Raw genomic sequence first — 22551 nt, 5'->3', positions numbered from 1 at the left:
GTTTTTATATTGGTATATATTTTATTTTTCTAAAAAAAATTGATATAACAAGCTTTTGCAGCAAGGAAATGGAAAAAAAAATACAGTGGTAAAATTTAAAGAAGAATATTCGTAAATCCCTTTGTAGGCCCACCATAGAATCCATTAAAAATGTTTGAATCGTATAACTTTAATCTAAAACTTTGGTCTGAAAACATATTTGATAAATATAGGTTAAAATACAAAAAAAGTTATAACTCCTTTAATGGGCATATTATTAAATCCGTTCACGTTGTTTGTAAATCTTATAATTTGTATCTAAAACTATTGTCTGAAACAATATTTGATTATAATAACTATTGCTGTAAGGGGTTGAAAAAACCTGGAGTTGAAAAAAGAAAATAAAACTTCCCTAACATGTACACTATCGAATCCGTTCTAATTTTTGTTTAACTAATTAAATATTGTGTAAAGTAAATTTTTACATAACAACCATTACTTCAAGGATAGAAAACAACAAAGTTTTAAAGACATAAATAATTATATTTTTATAGATATAATATCAAATACGTTATAATTCATTGTAAAAATCTCACAACTTTATCTAAAACCACTGGCTGAAACAATGTTAGTTGACACGAACTTTTATCACAAAAACAGGGGTTTAAATTTTAAAAAATTCAAAACTTCCTTAGTATAAAATTTGTTCAAATATTTTTAAACCATCATAATATCATCTTAAACTTTGGTCAAAAGAAAAATTTGATACGTCCATGTATTCGTGCAAAGGATAAAAAATAGTGTTAGGATGTCGAAATTTTTGCGTAACTACCTTAGTTTTAAGCTGTTCAATACTGGATGCATTGAATTAAAAACATTCCAAATATTTATTGCAGCGTGGAATATGAGAAAATGTTAAATCGATCATTTTGGATTATCAGAGAAGATATATGATGTAATGTACATTAATCAATTAAAATGTTCCAGGAGATTATATAAGTTTCCAAAACCTTTCCAGATAAATAAGGTACTTTAAAAACTACCTGTACCTGTAGACTGTGCCGAAAAGGTTTTTTTTTTCCTTTCGGGCTTTATAAATTTCGTGTCTACATTCCACCGCTACCTAATTATTTGCCAGAGTTTTAACACAGAATTGAAGAGTCTATTGCTTCCATTTCCAGACTTGTTAACCAAAGTGTGGGAAGAATTTGACTTTAGTTTAGATGTGTGCCGTATAACTAAAAGTCCACATATTTAAAATTTGTAAGAAAAATTAGGTTACTTTACTTTTAATTTGATGAACGATTTGTTTCAAATAATCTATATTTAAACCATTGAAACAAGGACATTATTTTATGGACATTCTATACTACTAGAGCTACGAGCATTCCGCAGATTCGTCGAGCATAAAAGTAGACTTGAAGCGCACAAATATCTGCTTCACGTTGATTATTGAAGTACAGAACTCTTCGCACGCCCTTGACGACCCAGAGGCAGTTATAAACAAGGAGAAGTGGTTACCAAATCAAATGGAACCCACCAAGGGATTTAACCTTGTAATCGACCAACGATCACTCCTAGTCATAACAATGGCAGACGGATTTGTACACACTTAGGATTATCAACAACCACGTGCTTTTGTTAAATTAAATTTATTAACTGTAACATTGTAATATGAAGTTTTTCAAAGTTTATATGTTAGTCATGAATTACTAGGTGGTTCAATTAAAATCACAGACATTCAAAGTGCTACGACATATTAAACTCAATACTGAGACATCTACGTGCGTTGCGACATATTTTTTTATCGTTCACTTGGCTGACAGGTTGTTGTGCTCGCAGATGTGTTACTGCGCAGTTTGCTTGCAAGCTCTACCCCCGCAGTCGCTCTAGGCTGGGTGCTGAGTTCTCTCCGCGACTGTCGTGTTTCCTGAGGTGCTGTTGCATCTGCTATCAGGGCCCGAGGAGAACTGCATCTGCAGCTGCAGTAGAATCACCACGTACATCACCAGGGCTTGAAACATCTGCAACACCAATTAAAATTGTAAAAAAACGAGGAAAATTATAGTTTTAAAAGCTCTTTTATTTTGCATGAGCTAAGGTTACGATACATGTAAAAAAAGATTCAACCTATTTAACGCTAGCTGACACTATTGTTCTTCGGGATTACAATGCGTTCCAACTGAGGTGGCAGAGCGAGGTTACTTTATTTAATTTCAGCGAAACTAGAAACTAATTATTAACATCTTTTTTGGAAAAAGGTAAGGTAATTTTATCTGTGCATTACACAGAAATATTAAAATATAAAAATGGTCAACAATGAAATTTTTTCGGTTTGATTGTGTTAATTAATTATTTGTAACAATATTTCCAATCGTCCCGAAAGTTATGTTTGGAATAACGATGGTATTTTTGGGCTTTCTATTCCTTAAACCATTAAATGTTACATGTTACAATAATAACTTGATATTTTAAGATTTTTATAAAAATATTTAGGTTCAGTATAAATTCTTAAACAAATAAAAGACCAAGTACTGTTTTTCTCGGACTTTGTCGTATAAACTATCTTGGACTATTAAAAGAAGGATATACAGTAATCTAAAACCAAGCCACTCACTACAAAAATTTTCTTACAAATTCAATAACAGCTTTGCTTCCATGTGTACAGCTATTTACAAACCGACTAGGCTAACTTATGTAGAAACATTAAATATACACAATAAAAAAATCTGTTAAACTTCAGATCTGTCTGCCGTTGGTAAAGGATAAAACTCCAGAAGAACATCTGGCCGGAATTTACAAAGTAGCGATTTCCTGTGGTCTGGTTCTACATAGGACAAATAGGAAGAGGGTGATAACAAGAATCAAAGAACCCATCCGAGACTTCGATAAATTCTAAAAAAAAAAAAAAAAAGCCATCACAGGAAATGGCAGGAACATGGCAATTAGAGAAGCCATATTAATACCCAAACATCTAAACAAATCACCAGAGTATATGGCTACAAGCTGAGAAATATATGGACACCAAATATGGAAAATAATGAATCAAACACCAACAGGACACAAGAGGAGCGAAGCCACACAGGACCTAACTTCATATGATCAGCAAAGCCAATGAGAAGATGTCCAACAGGATTAGCTAATACAAGTTAATGGCAGGAAAGCCCTTTTCTGATTGGCTGACACCTGAGCCATTATCAATAGGCCTGAAGAACCCTGGCAGTAATTATATATGTGTGTGTGTGTGTGTGTGTGTATGCCAAAACTACACATCGCAGACGAATGGTGTTTGTGTGTGGTAGTAACCCCAAGTCTCCCATTGCGCACTATGGCGTTTGCGCGGTGATAGCTATAAGGGTGTGGAATAAATGAGACGCACATGCTTCACTCTTTTTTTCATAAGAAAAAGTGTACGAATAAAGGAAAAAAATATAAAGTGAAAAGTAAAAGTATAAAAATATAAAAAATGCCAAAATGTAAGAAAGAATTTTCCGCAGCATTATAGAACAGTCGACAACTATGTCTGAGTAGGGGGGATGGCTTCTGAGACTATATAAGGCGAAAAGTGATACACATTCTTCAGTTGATTTTCCATAAGAAAACGTGTACGAATAAAATCTAATTGTGTGTGCACCAGACAGCAAAACATCAAATGTAGTGAATAACAGTGTATTTTAATAAAAAATATTAAGTATATGTAAGCCATTTGTGTATGCTTAGTGTGAAAGATATTTTTAAAAAATTAATAAACCATATAAAAAAGAAAACACATGCATTTTATACAAAAATAAGTGTATTAGACCTAAATAATTAAATCTACGAAGGAAATAAAACCAGCGAAGCGGGTACTTGCAACTATATAAACACGCAAATACAACCTTCTAGCTCTCAGTTGATTTCTAAACCCCTATGACGCCGTTCAGAGCCAAAATTTGGTACAAACTACCACTTCAACGCAATTCAAACTCGAAAGTCAATGTAGTTTATTAGACAAAATCTGTATAAATTTGTAAACCAGCTACGATAAAATACAAGGAAAATAATCAGTTTGTGGCTTATAAACATTTAAAACTAAACAAAATACAAGAATTTCAGGTGAAAGCAAACTTGGTCTAATGCAATAATTTTACTGTGTACCAGCAATCTGGATTGTAAAATACACATAGTAATTTTTTTTTGTATATAACATATAGTAATAATAATGTACCTTTAGAAAATTAATATTTTTCATCCTCGAGAACATTTTGATACTTTGTTGTGTGAGGTACTTTAAATTGTTATTGTAGAGAAGTCCACCTTCATTTATTTTAATAAAGGCAAGACGTATTAAACATGGTCGGGTTCAATGAAAAAAAAACTTATTTCAAAAGAAAACTTTGTGTCTTTATTCTTGAATGTAAAAAAATACCTCCTCAAAAACAAAACAAAAAATTAACCATAATTTCTTAGCAAATAAAGAATTATTTTCCATTCATATGAAAAAGAAATTTTCTGTTCTGAGTCAACCACAAGCTCAAAAATGTCATGCATAAAATGAATAGCTAAGAGTTAAAATTTTCCTCACCGCAGTGAAGAGACTTCGATCGCAGGTCAGAAATCCCCCTAAACTATTCTTGGACTCTCCACATGAAGTAACGTATATAAATTCGAGTAACTGAAAAAAAAAAAAAACAGCTTTAACAATGACAGCACACCATGGAAAACTTTTGCGTTTCTTATGTATCTTCTCTTATACATTTTTCAAACATTTTCACATACAAGTACGTATTATAACTCCACAATATTTAACCGATTTGTTACCTGCTGTTTAAGATCTTCTTCCTTTGTTTCGGAATGCAGAGTAAGTAATTTTTCCCGGAAAATTGTATTGACCTAAGAAGAAAACATTCAGTTAGATTATGATATGGTCTCTTATATAAAATAAATATAATTATATTATTTTATTAACGATTTTAAGAAATTTAATTGTATGCGTTTCTCATTAAAAAAATTGAACAATTTATAAAAAAAACTATAATATTGACATTGAAGTAGAATGCAAAGCCAGTTTATAAAGATTTTTATTTTAACACATATAAAACATGTGTGTTACTGTGTGATTTGTTATTGTAATAGGTAGTTAAAAGTAAAAGTAAAATAATAAGTAATCCAACAACTAACTTTAAATTATTCCCTTGTATAGTGAATTCTTCACTAATTAATGGATTTCCGACTTTCGTGGGAAATTCACTTCATCTATAATTCTAGGAATTGTCCCATAGTAACCATGCCCTCCAGATATTTAAACTCGTAACCTTTACATGCAAAAGTGACGCCCTCCGAGATAGCGATGCAGGAAATAAAAAGAATCAGTGCAAATTCCGGTACCGCAGCTAGTACACTCATTATTAGAGACCAAAAAAATTCGCGGATTCATTTCACGACAGCCTGAAATTCAAATAATTATACTTCAGTGCTGCCTCTGCTATTGGCTCACAACTCACCTGCATGACTCTGGGCCAGTGAGAAACACTCAACCGAAGCTGTGTCGAATCACAGGCCGCTACGTTGGGACACCTTCACAAGACAGCAGCCAATGAGATGGGTGAAATTTGACCGAGTGTACGTAGAACTATAAAGTTCATCCTAGAGGTCATATAACCCCTGAATTTTTCCGGTCCCTACTCATTATGTGTATTACTAGAGACCGGAAAAATTCGCGGATTCATTTCGCGATAGGCTAGAATCAAAATACGTTTGCCTTTTTACCGCATCAGTGATTGGGCCACAGTTTATTTGAATGACACTCGGCCAATGATAAACTTTCAACAAAAGAAGTATCGAATCACTAGTGTCCCAATCAACAGGTGACACGAGTCAGTAGCCAATGAGCAGACGTAATTTTCCAGCGTGCATAGAGGATCATGGAGTATATCCTATACAGGTCATTGAAATCGCGAATTTTTCCGGTCTCTAGTAATTACAATGTATTACCGTGGGAGCCTTCTCAGGGGCGGATGCTTTTTGTGTGCAGTCCTTAGGAAATGGGCTTTTGGTGAAAATTTTTATGTTTGGTCTGACTTCAATTGTGTAATAGGGCTAAGTGTATGTCGCCTAGTGAGGACACGTGTTCAGTATGCGTTAAGGCTATGAAGTATATATGATGAAACGTAACACTTACGAGTTACAGGAAATTTTTGTGGAGATCTAGCGAACAACTGAGTAGTGACTCTTTGTGCATACCGCCCAGGAAATTTGTAAATTAATTTGTTTCTAGGTGAATTTACTAAAATGATTACAGTAAATGTCAATGAAATAATGCGATTTTAGAGTTATGGGCAGCAATCTAACAGTCACTATTAAGTGCTTTACTACTGAAAAAAACCTTAATAATATATTAATCCATTAATTCTCTGCACATAAGATCTTTCACGATAAAATAGTTTCAGTAATGAAATATTTAATTTTTTTCAATTAAATGGTAATTAAACTTGCATAAATTATCGTAGTGTAAAATATATTTCATTGCTATCTGTTGTCTAAGGCTGCATTTCTAAAGGATGTCATATGAATTTATATGCTCTGTGTATTCATTATAAAACTAAGTTATAATTGTAGAACGATTAATTGTAAATTCCTTCATTACACCAGGTGAATATAAAACCCTATTTTTTGACCTTTATTGCACTGAAGACAACGTACAAACTTCTGTCTGCCGATAAGCGAGAAATTATAACTAGCTGCCTTTGAACACACACTCTTAACAGACATAAGGATTTGTGTGACTCAGGGCATTCAACAACGGCAACCATGAAAGCATACTCAGGACTTAATATTGGAATGAGATGCTTTTGTGCCAGCAAGTTTCGTTTTGAGTTAAATAACTAATATTATTTGATATTATTTTCAGTAATCGTCTGAGTGTGTTGCAACGTTAATAGAGAAAATATCCAGAAATTTTGGTACACATTGAAAATCTACTAAGCATTTTATCTCACCTGTACTTATAAATCTTTTGTTTCTTGTTTCAATCCAGTACGTTGACTTTCAAAATGTTTGTAAACATGCAATTTTAACTGATTTTTGGTGGTCAAATAATTTTTTGTGTACATGGTTTCAGATCAGATACCAAGAACTAAAATAACAAAACGCTCTCATAAATTTAAAATTGCATTCTGCTACATGCATTCAAATTCAAATAAAATTTATTCATGTAAATAATAAGTATAATTTTCACAAGTCTTAAAAAGACAATGGAGCACGCGGCAGTCCAAGGTTTCCGAGATCGTCAAAGTGTCTGATGTAAACAAGTGGCTGTTCTATTTAACACTTGTAATTTTTCAACAATCTCAAATAATCTGTATCATCTAACCATCTTTCTGATAAAAAGTAAAAATGCGATTTTAATCGAAATGGTTGTACGTTGGCAAAAAAAAACAATATTATCTTTCGTCAGATAAATATATGCCTATTCAGATGTGTTTTAATTGATCAGAAATTATCCCAAAACATTATTTCCAATTGTGCTCCTCGCTAAAATTACGATTGAATAAAAGTGGAATAAGTTTTTTTATATACACCACTTAAATTGTTAGGTTATAATCATATTACCACTCGATTATCAAGTATTACTCTAACCTCTCTGTTCGCATCGTACGCTGCGTTCAGGCTGAGGAACAAGATGAGGATGTTCAACGCAGCGAAGAAATGCGCGGTCCCAGACCTGCTCACGAGGTCCCTGTAGACGTAGATGGCGATCTTGGCGCTGGCGTTCAGGAAGTCGACGAGGAAGTTGAGGCACAGGACGTCGCCCGTCTGGGTCTCGAGGTCGCTGAGCCGCAGCCACAGCCGGGGGTAGCCCGCCACCTGGGGGGTCCATGGGCGGGCGGAGGGCGCGGAGAGCTGTGCGTGCAGACACTGAGACAGCTGGCGGGCGGAGCTGCCCAGCGCGGAGCACAGCGCGCACCACGCCAGCAGGTTCGTGAACACCAGCGCGGAGTAGGCCAGCAGGAAGCCCAGGCTGGCGCTGCCCCGCGCGGCCCACGGCAGGCAGACGCCCAGGCACAGCGCCGCGACGAGACACGCGCCGACGCGCACCCGGGTGCTCGCGAGCGGCACCAGGGTGCGCGAGGTGACCGCCCGGTGGTCCAGCTCCAGCGCCCTCCAGCGCGAGAAGTACCGCCGCAGGCCGCGCGAGGTCAGCCACAGCCGGGCCGGTATCAGGGCCACCTGCACGGGCTCCGTGATGAGCCCGCACTGGCGCACCGCCGAGTCGAACAGCTTCGTCTCGTCCAGGGTGGACACCTCGCCCAGGTGCTCCTGCAGCTTGGACACTGCGCTGAACAGCACCGCCGAATACGCCGCGACAGTCGCGACCATGCTCAGCACGACCGAGAAGTCGCCCTTCAGATGTCTGATGGAGAAGCAAGGCGACAGCCGCGAGTTCTTCAAGCGAAATGGGAAGCCACCAATGAGTCGGTAGAGAATGAAAATCGGTTTCATGGCATCGGTCATGACCGTCCCAGGAATCAAGTTTTTGACTGCAGTTGAGCTTACATTCCTTCTTGCAGCAGCTTTAGAACGACGTATTTTACGCATGGTCGTGCAAAAAAAACAAACAAGATTCCAAAAACTTTGGTATGTTTTCAGTAAACCAGATTTGATCTGTTGAAAATATGTTAGTCTTATTTATGACGCTGGTACAATTAGAAAAAAACCAGTCATTCCCTCCTGGAATACGTTCTCTTCCTAACCTTTTTTTCGAAATGAAGAAAATGTAAGCAAACAGCTTACCCTTGCGGTACCGAAGGGAATAAAATTAAAATGTTATTAAATCAATGTATTTTAAATAAAAAATCACCAAATGTTACTTCCAAGATAACGAGAAAGTACGTATTTATGGTAACAATAAACGAGTAAAGTAATTCATTTAGAAGTTACCCGAACTTTGTATAATTTTAATGTTTATTTTTTTTTTGCCTTGTCACATTGATGTTTAATTTCTTAAAATAACTTGCAACACAAAAACAACTTTTCCTATTTGATGCGAAAACTGAATACGTCTACAGTACAAAAGTATTTTGAAATATATTGATTTGTGTAATTTCTAAACATTCAGAAGTCCGATTTTATTAATTATTTAAACTCTTTGGAATACTGTGACCTGTCTCTAACATGGCCAGACTTTGAACTTAAAGAAAGGTTTCAATTTTTATTTCCAAGAAAACGTCTACTACCGTCACCTTCGCTGATGCGGCTGTACCTTTAGGATTCAATTGCTGAACACGAAAATAATTTTCAGGTCTATGAAATTTTCAAAGAAATTCCTCAGCCACGTGCATACATGAAAAACAAATATTAATATTTATGTATGTTGTATACAAATATAAATATTTCATGGATTGTATGCTACTTGTTTTCATTTTACAATAAATCTCTTAGTGTACACCGCTAAAGGAGTCTAGCTTTTTCAGTTGACAAGGCCAAGATTTAAAAAAAAAATCCATTTCTGTAAAACTATTCAGATGCAGGTAAATTTTTAAGTATATTTTTCTTCTGGAACGTTCTTGATACGTCTAGAAACTCCAGAAACATAATGAGAAAGTAATATATATAAAATTATTAATGTTTTACAATATTCCAAAATGATAGTTTAAACATTTTCATATATTCCATAGAGTTAAAATGTTCCCAAAGTTTTTATTTCAACACATCCAGCAATGAATAACTTAGACCGATATTTTAATATGCCTACTAAGGTTACTAATGATTTTATTTTACATTCAGATACTACATTACTTCATCCCTTTAACTTATACGTGGTCGTATAAAAATTGGTATCCGACCAAAATTTAGGATAATGTTTAGAAGGCTTACAATATGTTTGAAGAAACTAATATTCTACGTAGTAAGGAATATTTTGTTTTGCCTCAGTCACTTTTTTCAAACATATGCAATAAATGTTTATCTCTTCAAAGCATGTTTTAGCTCAATGTTTAAGACAGTTTTTACGGTTTTTTCAATAAATTATAACGGATTGGATAATATATCTTACAAAGTAGTTATGAATTTTTTGTCCTACAACATCTGTTTTTTCACCCCTTGCAGTAATGGTTGGTCATATAAAATATTATTTCAGGCGAAAGTAGTAGATAATATGTATTTATAAGGTTTATAAGTGTTTTTAACCAATGGAGTGCATCATAACGGGGTTTTCAATTTCTTTTTCTTATCCAACCTCAGTTTTTTCCATCTCTTACAGCTATGGTTGGTCGTAAAAATGTATTTGGATAAAACTTGTTGGTATTAGTGTATCAAAATATAACTACTTTAAACGGATAACAAAATTTTCCATATTAAGGGAGTTACAGCAATGTTTTTATTTTTTTAATAACTTTCCCCATTTATTTTACTTATTATCGAAATCGACTGAGATTTGCCAATACTATATTTATGTGTCAGATTGAGAAGAACATGTAGAAAATAATTACATTTATAATGTCCATAAATGTGTTGATATATATCATTTTGGGTTAACGATATTTTAGGGTATATGAACAATGACATGAATAACTATGTAGTAAAAAAATTTCGGAAGTCGCACGATTGTAACGGTTACAATAGGAAGTCTTCGAAATTGATCTAAAAGTGAAATATTTTGACGATCGGCAACCTACAATGGAACTAGAAGTAATATTAAATTTACAACTTGTATTGTCCTGAAATTTTATTTTTGTTTAAGTTGGTCAAACATCAAATAATGTGCTACTAAATATTTATTTGTTTGCCTTTTTGTTTACTTGTTTGATCGCATGGGTTAACGTCACTTGGCTATGCACAAAGGACTTCCAAGTTTGTATTCGGCTCCAGCCAGTGTTTCTCAACTCGTTGCCGATAATTTCTAGTCTTCGAACTTACGACCCCCGCCACTTGAGTGCAACGCGGTACTTTTCGCACCAGCAAGGACCCGCTGCAAAATAAATTAATTTTGTGTTATTCTCTGCTTTTTCGATAAGATACTTTTATTTCTACAATGAAGAGTGTGGAAGACTCAGGAGTCAAGTGGAGGGCTAACTAAGGTTCAGGGGTATTTTCCCTCAAGATATTTATTTTAATACAAGTTGCTGCCAAAGTTTTGAATTTCTCGTTTGAATTTGGGTAAAACATAATGTTTTCCATGTATAGTACTTATCGTTCACACTTTGGAGACATATGTGAATCGTATTGTTATATAAGATTTTTATTCGTCAAGTTTTGAGTTACATTATTTTGAACAATTTCCTGATTTAACATAATAAAAATTCATATATTTTACGTTCAAGTACAAAATTTTACATCTAGAAAATATTTATTTTTAAATTATATTTTTTTAACGCTTACAACAAACACAGAAAAAAAGTTTGAAAATCTATTTTTTTTAGAAAACCCTTATTGTAATTATAAATATTTGGTCAATGAAAATTTGGAGCATAATTTTACATTTTAATCAATGTGCCACTCAAGCACATTCTTTTAAAACCATGGAAAAGATAACCGAATATTCCGTAATTGGACTTTATTTTATTTAGACTTGTTAAATACTGAAAATCTATTGAGGGAACGGTTTACAAATAACTTGACTATTAGAGGTACTGAGAAAAACACGAAGCATAAATTCTCGGGTAAGAATCCAGACCCTGTGTTACTGTGAACACTATTTTGTAGTGATACAGTTTTTTTTCATGTAAATGTACAAATATCTGTAATTTTACATGAATATTTCTGTTCCACTGTGTGTGTACACGGCATTGGGGGGAACCCCCTGACCATCGACACATGAACCAGACGCCTCAGCAATCACGACTATTTTTTAAGCTATAATTCTTTAGGAGCGTTATAAAAAAGTGATGAGAGTGAATTTTACATTACGCGCGCACCACGCAACGAAATCTTCTCGGACTACATACGAAAAAAAGCTACATGCAAATACAAATTATATACGGGCTTTTAATTCATATACTTTAGTTATTGATATTGAATACTGGTCCATATAATTTATATATATATTGTGGGTATTTGTGTTAGAAATTGTGTTTATAAACTTTTTCATGTGTATTTATGAGAGGTCATGTTCCTGTATTTATAACGATGTCAGATTGCTTGTAAGCTTCCATTGTCGCTGTCAGGGAGTGTTTGTGGAAAGTTCTTCTGGCCGTTTTCATGGGGTCGTTTGTGAGGTTATATTCACGTATCTGTAATTTATATAAAATATATAGTAACATTATTATTTAATAAATATTTTAATTTTAAAAATAGTATAAAAATTCACAATATTTATAGATATTCATTATTAATTAAAAATAATCTCGATAATTATACATTAATTTTATGCATTTATTTTATATTAATATTAAAAACCGATTATTTAATTATTTTAATTGATTGAATTTATTCTTTACAAACCATATTTATAATGTCATCCCAGTTCATATATTATTGCATTTCTATGAATTATTAGTATGCAAAATTAAAGTAAAATTTTTATAACGCCAAGTATGTATTACTTCTTACGGGTGTACGTAAGTACACACATCCATTTTTTTTTATTTAATTTCTTGGCTATTAGGATTATTTTTTTCCTACTGACGATACAACACTGCTATTTCACATTATAATAGCTTGTAATCAACATACTTTCACTCAGTAGTTTTGACGACGGACATATTTCAGACCGCGCAGATCTGCACCGATGCGTTGGCCGGGGCTCGGGCCCAGGACCTCCGCGCCGGAAGCCGGGGAGAGCGCGCGACGGCGCCGAGTGGTTCGGAGACGGATCCCCAACGCCCGATGACGTCCTGCTTCCGTATACGTCACACATTCTCTGCGTTTAACTTCCGGTCGGAAGAGGCTCTTTGGAGCTGGCGCGCGTCAAACGGGTGGGTGGAGCGGATGGCGTATTCAATCTTTCATACGGCGTAACTTATGGCCCGGCCGGCGCGGCGCTGTTAAACGAGCCGAGGGGAGGAGGGGGGATAAGGTCCTTCGCCTCGTGTGCCATGGTCCGCACGCCGCGGCCGCGCTCGCCATAGATATGTATATATACCTGGGAATAAAATACCGCCGCGGAATATTTTTTTTTATTTTTTTTTATTTTTTTTTTCCGCTCTCTGGCATTAAATAGAAATAACCACTCGCGAAAAAATATTTCTTCCTTCTGAGCTTTCAACTGAATAAAATATGCTGCCCGGCGGTTGAGAATTCAGTTCGTGCTGCGACCTAGCCGAACATCCCGCTTTGCGGTTATGAATAAAACCTAAGATGCGAGGGGAAAATGTTGAGTTCATGAGATGTGCCGCATGGAGTTGATAATTTGTAGCCAACTTTTTTTTTTTACGTGTGAGTCTGTGGCACATTTCTGCATCTGTTATTTTGATTTTGGAGCGTTCAAACAAAATCATCACACTGAAAAGGAAGTAAATTATAACTTTAATGCGAGAAAGGTTTTGAACACCTAAAAAAATTTTCATCGATTATTTAAATTCATTTATTATTTAATTCAACTTTCTAAAAGTTACCTATTTAGGACCAAGTATGTACACTGATTATCATTGTTACATTAACTTTACGAATATCACTGGTTACAAAATTCCAGGAATATTCTGATGTATACGAATATCTTCGAATATATTGATCAAGAACTTACAAGAATCATCTTGCAGCATTAAACGAATCCTTTAAAATCTTGTTAAGTTTAGAATATCTACATTAATCATTCGTATTCCTTCCACGGGTCTGTTTACCCAGTTAACAACAGAACACAGAACTTATTTATTTTCTGGGACTACGAAGAACCCTTCTTTCATTATTATTTGAAACCCCGTAAATTTAATGTAATTTCAAACAGTATTATTAATTACTTTCCTTGTACTATTGGAAGTTACACAGTAAATTGACGAAATCTTTAAGGAGTATTTAACACAAATAATCGAAGAGTTCTGCGTGATTTCAAATAAATGATCTTCGTAGAAACTACGCCGTGAATTTCCGAGATAAATGTTGCGTTATAAACAAACGTAAACACTTACATGGAGAAAATGAGTTTCATTATGTATAAATAAAATATTGGTTGTCTGTAAAGTCGGTTTACGGACGATAGTTTAACGTGACAACGTCATAACAAAACATTGATGAAATGATTGTATACTTTTATGAATAAAACTAGCAGTAGGGCGATATGTTCAAATCCACTGAGTTAGCTTATATAGATCATTTACGTAACTACTCGACGATTTATAGTTAAGTAGAAGAAAATTACTGTGAAAATAAACCTAAAACTGGTTTGTAATAAAAAAAACAAGTATTCTATATAAATTAGTGGGAGATGTACTATTTACGGTATGACACACCATAAAATATGTGAATATGTGGCTACCACAATAAAGTGAACTAATTTTTCACTGGTTTTTTTGTAATGTATCATAAATAGTTGATACATTACTTCTCACAATCAATGTAGCTATGTTGGTAATACATTATGAAAGTTACTATGTAGGGTATGGGCACAACACTACTGCAAAAAATCAGGTAGCCTATCAGTCCCCCCCCCCTCCAACCCACCAAAATGGCCGGCACCTGCTAACGTTATTTTGTGGTGAACTCGAGGTCCCATTTGCTGGCTTGAATCGCATTTACGAAATTTGGGTTGGTGGCACTGATCGTTCTGTGATGTTGGGCGGTAGGTTTGTAAGCTGGTGATAGCCATTGAGAAATCGAGGTCCAATTTGCTGGCTTGAATCGCATTTACGAAATTTGGGTTGGTGGCACTGATCGTTCTGTGATGTTGGGCAGGGAAAATACTTCTGCTCTGCCTTTTCGGTAGTCTTCGTACCTGACGTGGTGGGAGGAAGGTTGAGAAAGTCAGTGGGGAGCAAGGCAGGCGAGGATGAGCTGTAAAATCAGCGTGTGGTCTGGGATGCAGGGGGTTTTGACAAGGTCTTACAATGGCTTAGGTAAAGTGGTTGAGCATGACCATGAAGAAGAAAAGGGGGTGGGTAAGGTCCCAATGTTTCTATTCCCTGCGCCAGATTGTAATTTTCTGTATCATCTTTAGTTACCGCCGCACAAAAAATAAATCTGTGAATCATTCAAAGCTTTCCATAAGGTATCTGTAATGCATGATGAAGTGATAAATGAAAAATTATCACATAAAATTTAAAAATTATATTCAAAATTAAAAAAATGTCATAACATTGTTTCATAACATATTATTTAGATTTAATACATTTGCAGACCTTTTATAATAGAAACGGGTACAACACTTTTTCTTACAGATATACTTAAAAATCGCCTACACAGTTGTGAAAGTAAAACATGCATATAAATAGATATACAATTTTGTTGACTAAACTTTTTTTAATAAAATCCATAACTAGTGAAAAAAAATTTGTGTACAATATTCAAACCATACACTATACATACCTAACAATAACACAATCTATAGTTGTGCAAATTATCTGTGTTAAAGAATGTTTGTAAAAAATTATTTCATTAACTTTTATTAAAATACCAGACACTTTTGCATTAAACCAAATAAAAATAAATCAATTATACTTATTTTGTAAACTTATTACCCTTTATTTTATTTGTTGAGAGATAAACATGAAACGGTAAATTATAAAACCATTACAGAATGGCAATTTTAACTGTTAAAAATATTAACATTATCAAACAACACTTTAAAATAAATATCGCGCGCTTTCACGGTCATTGCTTTGCCTTTGGGTTCTAGCCGCGTCACATTGGAAGTTATTTCGGCGTTGCGGAGTGCATTGCAGCCTCTATCTTTAGGGAAGCAGCAGCAGTCGTTTCTTACCTACTGACAGTAACAGTAAGTAGTAGGTTACTGACGAACAGTAGGTAGTAGGTTACTGAGAGTAACAGTAGGTAAGAAGCGACTACTGCTGCTGCCCTGATGATGGAGGCTGCAACGCACTCCGAAACGTCGGAAAGAACTTCCATTGTAACGCGGCTAGAACCCAGAAGACAAGAACATTTATTAAAATGTTTCTAGTTGATTTGATTACTTAATGTATTTTAGTAAATTCTTGCATATTACCATAAAGTTCCTGATTTGTTATGAAGTCGCTTTAAGTCTCAATTATCAATGACTCCGACATCTTATCATGTTTATCATCGGCCAAACATTATTACATTTGCAAGAGGAATTACCTCACAAAATGTGCCAGCCAATTTCAAACTTACCATACATAGTTTATCAAATACAGACACAAATGCAGACTTATTAATACCTACAAATAAACACATGATCTTTATACAAGCATTCATTTCTCAATTATTGTTTTTATACATTCTAGATAAAATGGCTTCTTACATTAAGTACTGGTTGAAATACACTCAGCCGAGTTCACCGATGCAGAATATATCCCCCTAAATGCTTGATACAAAAATAAAAGTGTTAACACTGACGTTGCAATTATCTTTTATTAAAATGTAAATACGAATAATGTTAAAGGAATACATCGCACATATCTATCGAATATTGGATTATTTCATATATACAATTTTGAGACTGAATCTCTCCCCACACAATGCTGAAATAGCAAGTTAGAACACATCAAACGTATACTTATTGCAAAATGAAACCTTTCTTACAAGCAGAAACACTTTCCCAAAATGTGCATGTTAATAATTTATTCAAAACTTGATACAACGATTTTATCTTTAGTGAAATTCTATCACATGCAATGTAGTAAGCACATAACTAATAAGTTACACTATCGCACTGAAAATGTATGTATGTAGTTAAGAACTGAACAATGCATAAAATGACATACCCAAAAACAATACAGCAATATCATGCGTTTGTACTAATGTATCAAATGCAAACGTCTTGTAAAGTTCAGGTGAGTGTAACATGTGGTATATTTATAATGACTTACATGAGACGATTTTATTATGAATGGTGATAAATCTAATTCAAAAACACAAATTTATTCTTGTCTTCTTTGATTCGTGTTCATCATTGTTGGCAATAGCTTGTACACTTTTATTTATTCTGGAATTTGATGGTTTCTTGACACTATGTTTGTGTTGTCTTGCAGCAAATTCGTTCATAGCCTTTGTAATATAGTCAGTATCTCGTATGGGCAACGACCGTGGTCGTCGCGGGTCTACAAGTTCTGGCAGCATACAGTTTAAGTAAAACTTTGTCAATTGCTGATCCATTTGATCCTTCCAGAACAGATCATATCTGTCAATACTTGTGGTTTAATTCCATTTGGAGTCCAGAGCCCGAAGATGCAGTAATTACGCCTTGTCATATGAAGGTGCCCTTGAACTTGGTAGAAAAATGGTGATTCTTATTAATGTCTGTAACAGTTTTTTTTTGTCTCGAGATATGTTCCAAAATGTGCATTTCCTTTTAAGAACTAACTCATCAGGACTTAGAACTTTTGGCTTTACTCCAGAAGATGGACATTTTACTTCCACAATACCATCTCTTTCAATCAGTCCATCTGGGCTGGCCCCAAGAAATTGTATTTCTTCATCACCAAACAGTCCACATGCCTTTACTTGTACATCACAAGTCTCTTCCAGCTTTTTCACTGCCTCTTTTTCGTGATTTCTACCCCATATCATAGCATCTGTATCGAAATCCTCATACAACAATGTAGCCACCAATTTTTGGCATGAAGTATGTGGTTTACGCCTACAAATAGTGCCAAAATTAGAAGCTGTCAACAATTTTCTCCTAGTTTATTTCCACAGGCCGCACTCCCTTCGTAAAAGGGTACCATTCTGCAGTTATGATCTTCAAATGTAGAGGGTAAGGATTTAAAAAATCCTTCCTTAGCTAGGTTGTAACCTTCGTAAGTCATGTCTGGCTTTTGAGATTGGGCACTTTCAAAGGGAAACCTTGAGGATTTAGAGCTGTAGGTGGAAATCTTGCGCACATACTGGGTTATTAACATTTTGAGATTACACGTGAATATAATGTCATAAATTGAGCGGACATAGGACTGAATTGTATATTTAGTTGTGAAGACCTTTCATAGCAAACATTATATAAAAGCTAGATTCAAGTTGAAATCTGTTAAATATGCTTTTATGGTATTAAAATGACATTAATTTGTGTAGCATAGGGTAGTAACATGTTATTATTATTGGCGACTATAAGATATGGATGGACGCTGTGATAGTGTGAGTATGCGGAATTCCCCCGACCTCATATAGGTAAATATTTACTACACCTTCACGGTAGTACTGAAATAAGCTAAATGAGTATAGTTTCAGGTACATTGCGTATCTATTACATTGATTTATAAGTTCTTTATTTATATAAAGTTCTCCTACTATTACACGTTTTCCATGTTTTTCTTGATGATGGACACAATGATTCAGCCACTTTGAAATAATTTATTTCTGTGTTTTGTTTTCAGATAGAATTCCTGAATAACTTTTCATTGAAAACCAAAATTTTTTAACAGCCATTTGCTCTGATTTTTGTAATGACTCCCAACATAGATATTGGTGGAAAGTGTGTTTCATATTGTACATGTACACATTAGCATGTGTGTGTTCTCTATCTCTATCTAAAGCTATCAAGTGTACATAATAGCAAAATAATAAATGTCAGCTGATATAATTTAAATTAATTATTTTTATATAGATGTGTGTAAATAAGAGTATTGTATTAACTTATAACAGTGGTAATATCTGAAATTATTTTTTGCTAGCAAAATTATACTAGGTTGCAAATATGATGGTATTAACTTGTGCTATACATCTACATTTTTATAAGTATGACATGCGAACAACAAAATAACACACATGTGTACAACCATAGAAACATATTATTAATTTTTAGTAATACAGGCATTAATATCAGGCCCATTATAGTTGCACAGATAATTTTTATAATTGATACGTTTCTGTATTTGTGTTTTACTGTGTTTACACGTAATACCGAGTACACACGCGTTAACATAAAATTATTGTGGTAAATGCAGTAATATCTACATGCAACTGTTTATATCACTCTAACGTATGACAGTTCTATTTATCTTGTAAATAAGGTTTGTAGTTATTTTGAGCATTTAATTTAATATGAATTAATTTTGCTACCATCGGCTATTAATCTCATGGATGAACATGAAAATCAGTTTCTATTGTTCTGCTGGTTTGCTACGAGTTACAAAAAAATAATAATGTGAAAAATATACTTTTTTCCAATGTACCTTAATAATGTTTTCATTTAAGTCAATAGTAATAATGATAATAATGAACTAAAGATATGAACACATATTTTAGTCTTCTGATCTCTTAATTTTCAAGTCACTTTCATGGCATCCAAAAAGCCTCCTTTGAAATTCCAGGCTTACCTCATGAAAATGCAGCTTGTAGAAACTTCACAATTCTGACTAATATAACATCAGACATCTACCTGAATAATAATACTCGAGCTTCTGAATTATCAACATCGTAAAATCAAAATAATATGTCTTGGTGAACTACTCCTGAATTTATTGCAAATATATCAATATTGCGTGCACTAACCAAACTAGTCCAGGTCATTTTTATGAAGTTCCTTTTCTTCTCCACATTCAAATTAAGTTAGCTTTCCAACAACGCGGTATTGTGACGTCCATCTCTGAATAGATTTTCTCATGCATACTTGCAAAACTGGATGAAAAAATAGCCGTTATTAAAATAACAGATTAAATGATTTAATCATAACATACCACATTTTCAAATTACATTTCCAATTGAAATTAATGCCAAACAAAAACAATAAAATGTTAAATATGAATAACTATTACTATGCTTAATGGTAAATCAATGTAACAAGGCGTGTACTAATTTAATGTTCCTATTATCTGTTTTATGAATCACATTATGTTTTATTTAAATGTTTGATAAATATGAAATATTTGCATTCAGGCCATATTTTCATACTGATCTGTACGTCTACCTCGAACAGTACATTTAATAAGAAAGAATTATTCCTATCGTTTGTAAGAAGTATTAAATATTTCTAACATTAAAATTAACAAACTGATATATTTATGAATAATTCTATGAGAGTGTATTTTAGTAACCTATGTTGTGTGAACCGCATGGGAAAGAGATCTAATAATTTAATGTAGGCTAGTATTCCAAGACACAAAAATAAGGGTTCAGGTGTTGAATCTGCTACATCTGTACCCCAGCTTTATTCCTTATGCACATTGCCACTCCAGAACCCTTAGATAGGACACAGTCAGTCTCTTATTTTCAGGGGACGGATTTTGGTGTCCTATCCATGACATATATGTTGCACAAACTTCTGCGCAATCGCAGAGCTCACTTTTTTGATGATTTGGCGGGCCCGCGTCAGGCGGTATACACTCGAATTCGTTAATGTTGGGGGACATACCAAGCGTATTGGTTTGTCAGATGAAACTTTATGATAGCAAAAATTTCCTGGAAAACATTTTATATACTTTAATAATAATAACAAGCAATAATCCTTACTTAAAACATATTTGAGAAAATTACAATAAAAATCTTCAATACCCCCAGTTTCTTTTACGTTCAGGCCTATATATCTTGTCTCGGTAGCAGTGTGGTAACGTGCAAGACACATAGAAAAAAGAGTGTGGTTGGTAAAACGTTGCAAACTCGACAGTGGGAAAATATTTTAATTGTTTTATAAAACGTATTATAAAATTATGTACACTATAATGCATGTAAAATAAATTTAATAATATTTTTTAAGTAATTGCTATTACATATATCACAATCCATCGACGGGTTCTGTTACTTCACATAGAAAAATCTATGGCCCTTAGTTTTTTACTTTATGTAGAATTAAAATATATAATCACAATAAAAATCATCACATGTATTTGTGCGCGTAAATAATTAATTTTGCATCTTCTGTGCTGTGAAATATTTTTCAGTTACCAAATGTTGATAAGAATTAAAATAATACATTAATACCATTCATACTGTGTAAACCAGACACTGATTTTTGTTGTCTTCCTTTACTCTCATGTACCGTAAACACAAAACAAAATGCTGTAAAGAGACACGTCAAGTAGCGTGCTCGTTCTGCAATGCCTAACTGTTTCTAGCCTCACGCAAGGCACCGTTTATTAAAACAGCTGCGATCTGTACCTTTACTGTTTACTGTAGTTGTAATATATTTTGGGCACGTTCTGTAATACGGCCTGGAGTTAGGTTATGGTTGCATCTTGACCTAGCAGTGATTATTTTACACAGCCGAGAAAAACAAATAATAATGCTCTTTAATTTAATACGTAATATTATAAACACACATTTTATAATCTTTTCTACCATAGTTGTCTCGATAGGTTACTGTTCCAGCGAGCTGAGCTATGGGAGTTATTTGTCACTCACTAACATATTGATTGACTACTTGAAATTTTAGAAGTGTTTCCATACGTAGTACCTCTGGCCTGCGCATCTTTTTCCTGTATGCTGATAAAAACAATGTGGCTTTGCTAGACTTCCGAGCCATTGATAGCTACACTTCTTCTGGCGAGTTGCGAACCTCAGTTTTGGGACAGCTCCACAGGAAGTGGTAACCCCCACCCCCTGCACTCTTCCCTATTGTTGTTGTCAGGCTCGGGCAGAGTCCTGCGCCCAGCAGGGGTCAGCTTAGCAGCTCCACAGGGGGGAGGGCTCTCGCTGTCTACACCTCTTCTTCGCCCAGGAAACAAAGGTTTCAACCTGTGAAAAATTTGTCCAAAGCTGAGTTTTTGCACAGTGGTAGAGTCGACTATGTTTAATAACATACCGAAAGTTTACCGCTGTAGACCTTGTGCGTATCACTAAAAATTTGCAGTTAAGTCCTAGATGACAGCGATTTGCAGCAGTTCATTAAAATGCTTCCCATGTACGTAATTTTTACCGTAGACTCTCGATAGCTGTATGAAAATAATCTTAAAGCACTACTACACACATTTATAACAAATAAAGTTCTAAGTGTTAATATTAAAGGTAAGAAAAAAATGTTTAATTAATGAAATAAGTTTTTTACATCAGTCAAGGCAATAAAAAGACAATTCACTTAAAAATAAAGCGTCTTACGCAAATATTTCTTAAACAAAAGTTGTTGTATGGTTCTTAAGCTTTACAGGGACATATCTCTTAAAAGTCTAGCTTAATTTATAGGATCAATAGAGACTCCCGAGCTTATCAATGTCGTCTACGCACTACGACAGAGCCACAGCCGCAAGCGCAAGGCCACTCACACTCCCACGAAATCGAAGATTAAAAATCTTGCTCCTAACTGAAATTTAAAACAGTGGTAACATTAAAGTTTTCTAGCAATATTTTTAATGTTAACCTCCGGAAACCTTGCGTGGAACACCGAAAACGAGCAGTAAAGTCCAAAATGTCAATTTTTTGCAACGATCCACAATAAAGGATATTTAAAATGCAGTTTATGGAGTAGACTGACAGTATGGAACCCAAAATAATCTATAAACATTGTTCTATCTGAGGATAGTGATAAAAAGTACAAAGTTTAAACGTCTTTGTATAAAATAGACCATTTAAATCATTAAAGTTAACGAATTCACCTTCATT

The 22551-nt window shown here is 34.4% G+C and overlaps 1 protein-coding gene across 1 annotated transcript in view; it reads right to left on the bottom strand.

Moving 5' to 3' along the window:
- Positions 1-1646: 1646 nt before the first annotated feature.
- Positions 1647-22551, bottom strand: part of LOC134535816 (gustatory and odorant receptor 63a-like) — a 38999-nt gene continuing 18094 nt past the window's right edge. Inside the window, exons 2-5 of the mRNA XM_063375106.1 lie at positions 7597-8403; positions 4780-4851; positions 4544-4633; positions 1647-2003 (exon numbers count right to left, since the gene is read on the bottom strand). Coding sequence (XP_063231176.1) covers positions 1869-2003; positions 4544-4633; positions 4780-4851; positions 7597-8337 — 1038 coding nt within the window. The 5' untranslated portion in view covers positions 8338-8403 and the 3' untranslated portion in view covers positions 1647-1868. The remainder of the gene's footprint in view (positions 2004-4543; positions 4634-4779; positions 4852-7596; positions 8404-22551) is intronic.

The sequence above is a fragment of the Bacillus rossius genome, chromosome 10, assembly GCF_032445375.1.
Source record: "Bacillus rossius redtenbacheri isolate Brsri chromosome 10, Brsri_v3, whole genome shotgun sequence".
Lineage (NCBI taxonomy): Eukaryota > Metazoa > Arthropoda > Insecta > Phasmatodea > Bacillidae > Bacillus > Bacillus rossius.
Note: the sequence above shows the minus strand (reverse complement) of the source record. Positions and strands in the feature narration are given on the sequence as shown.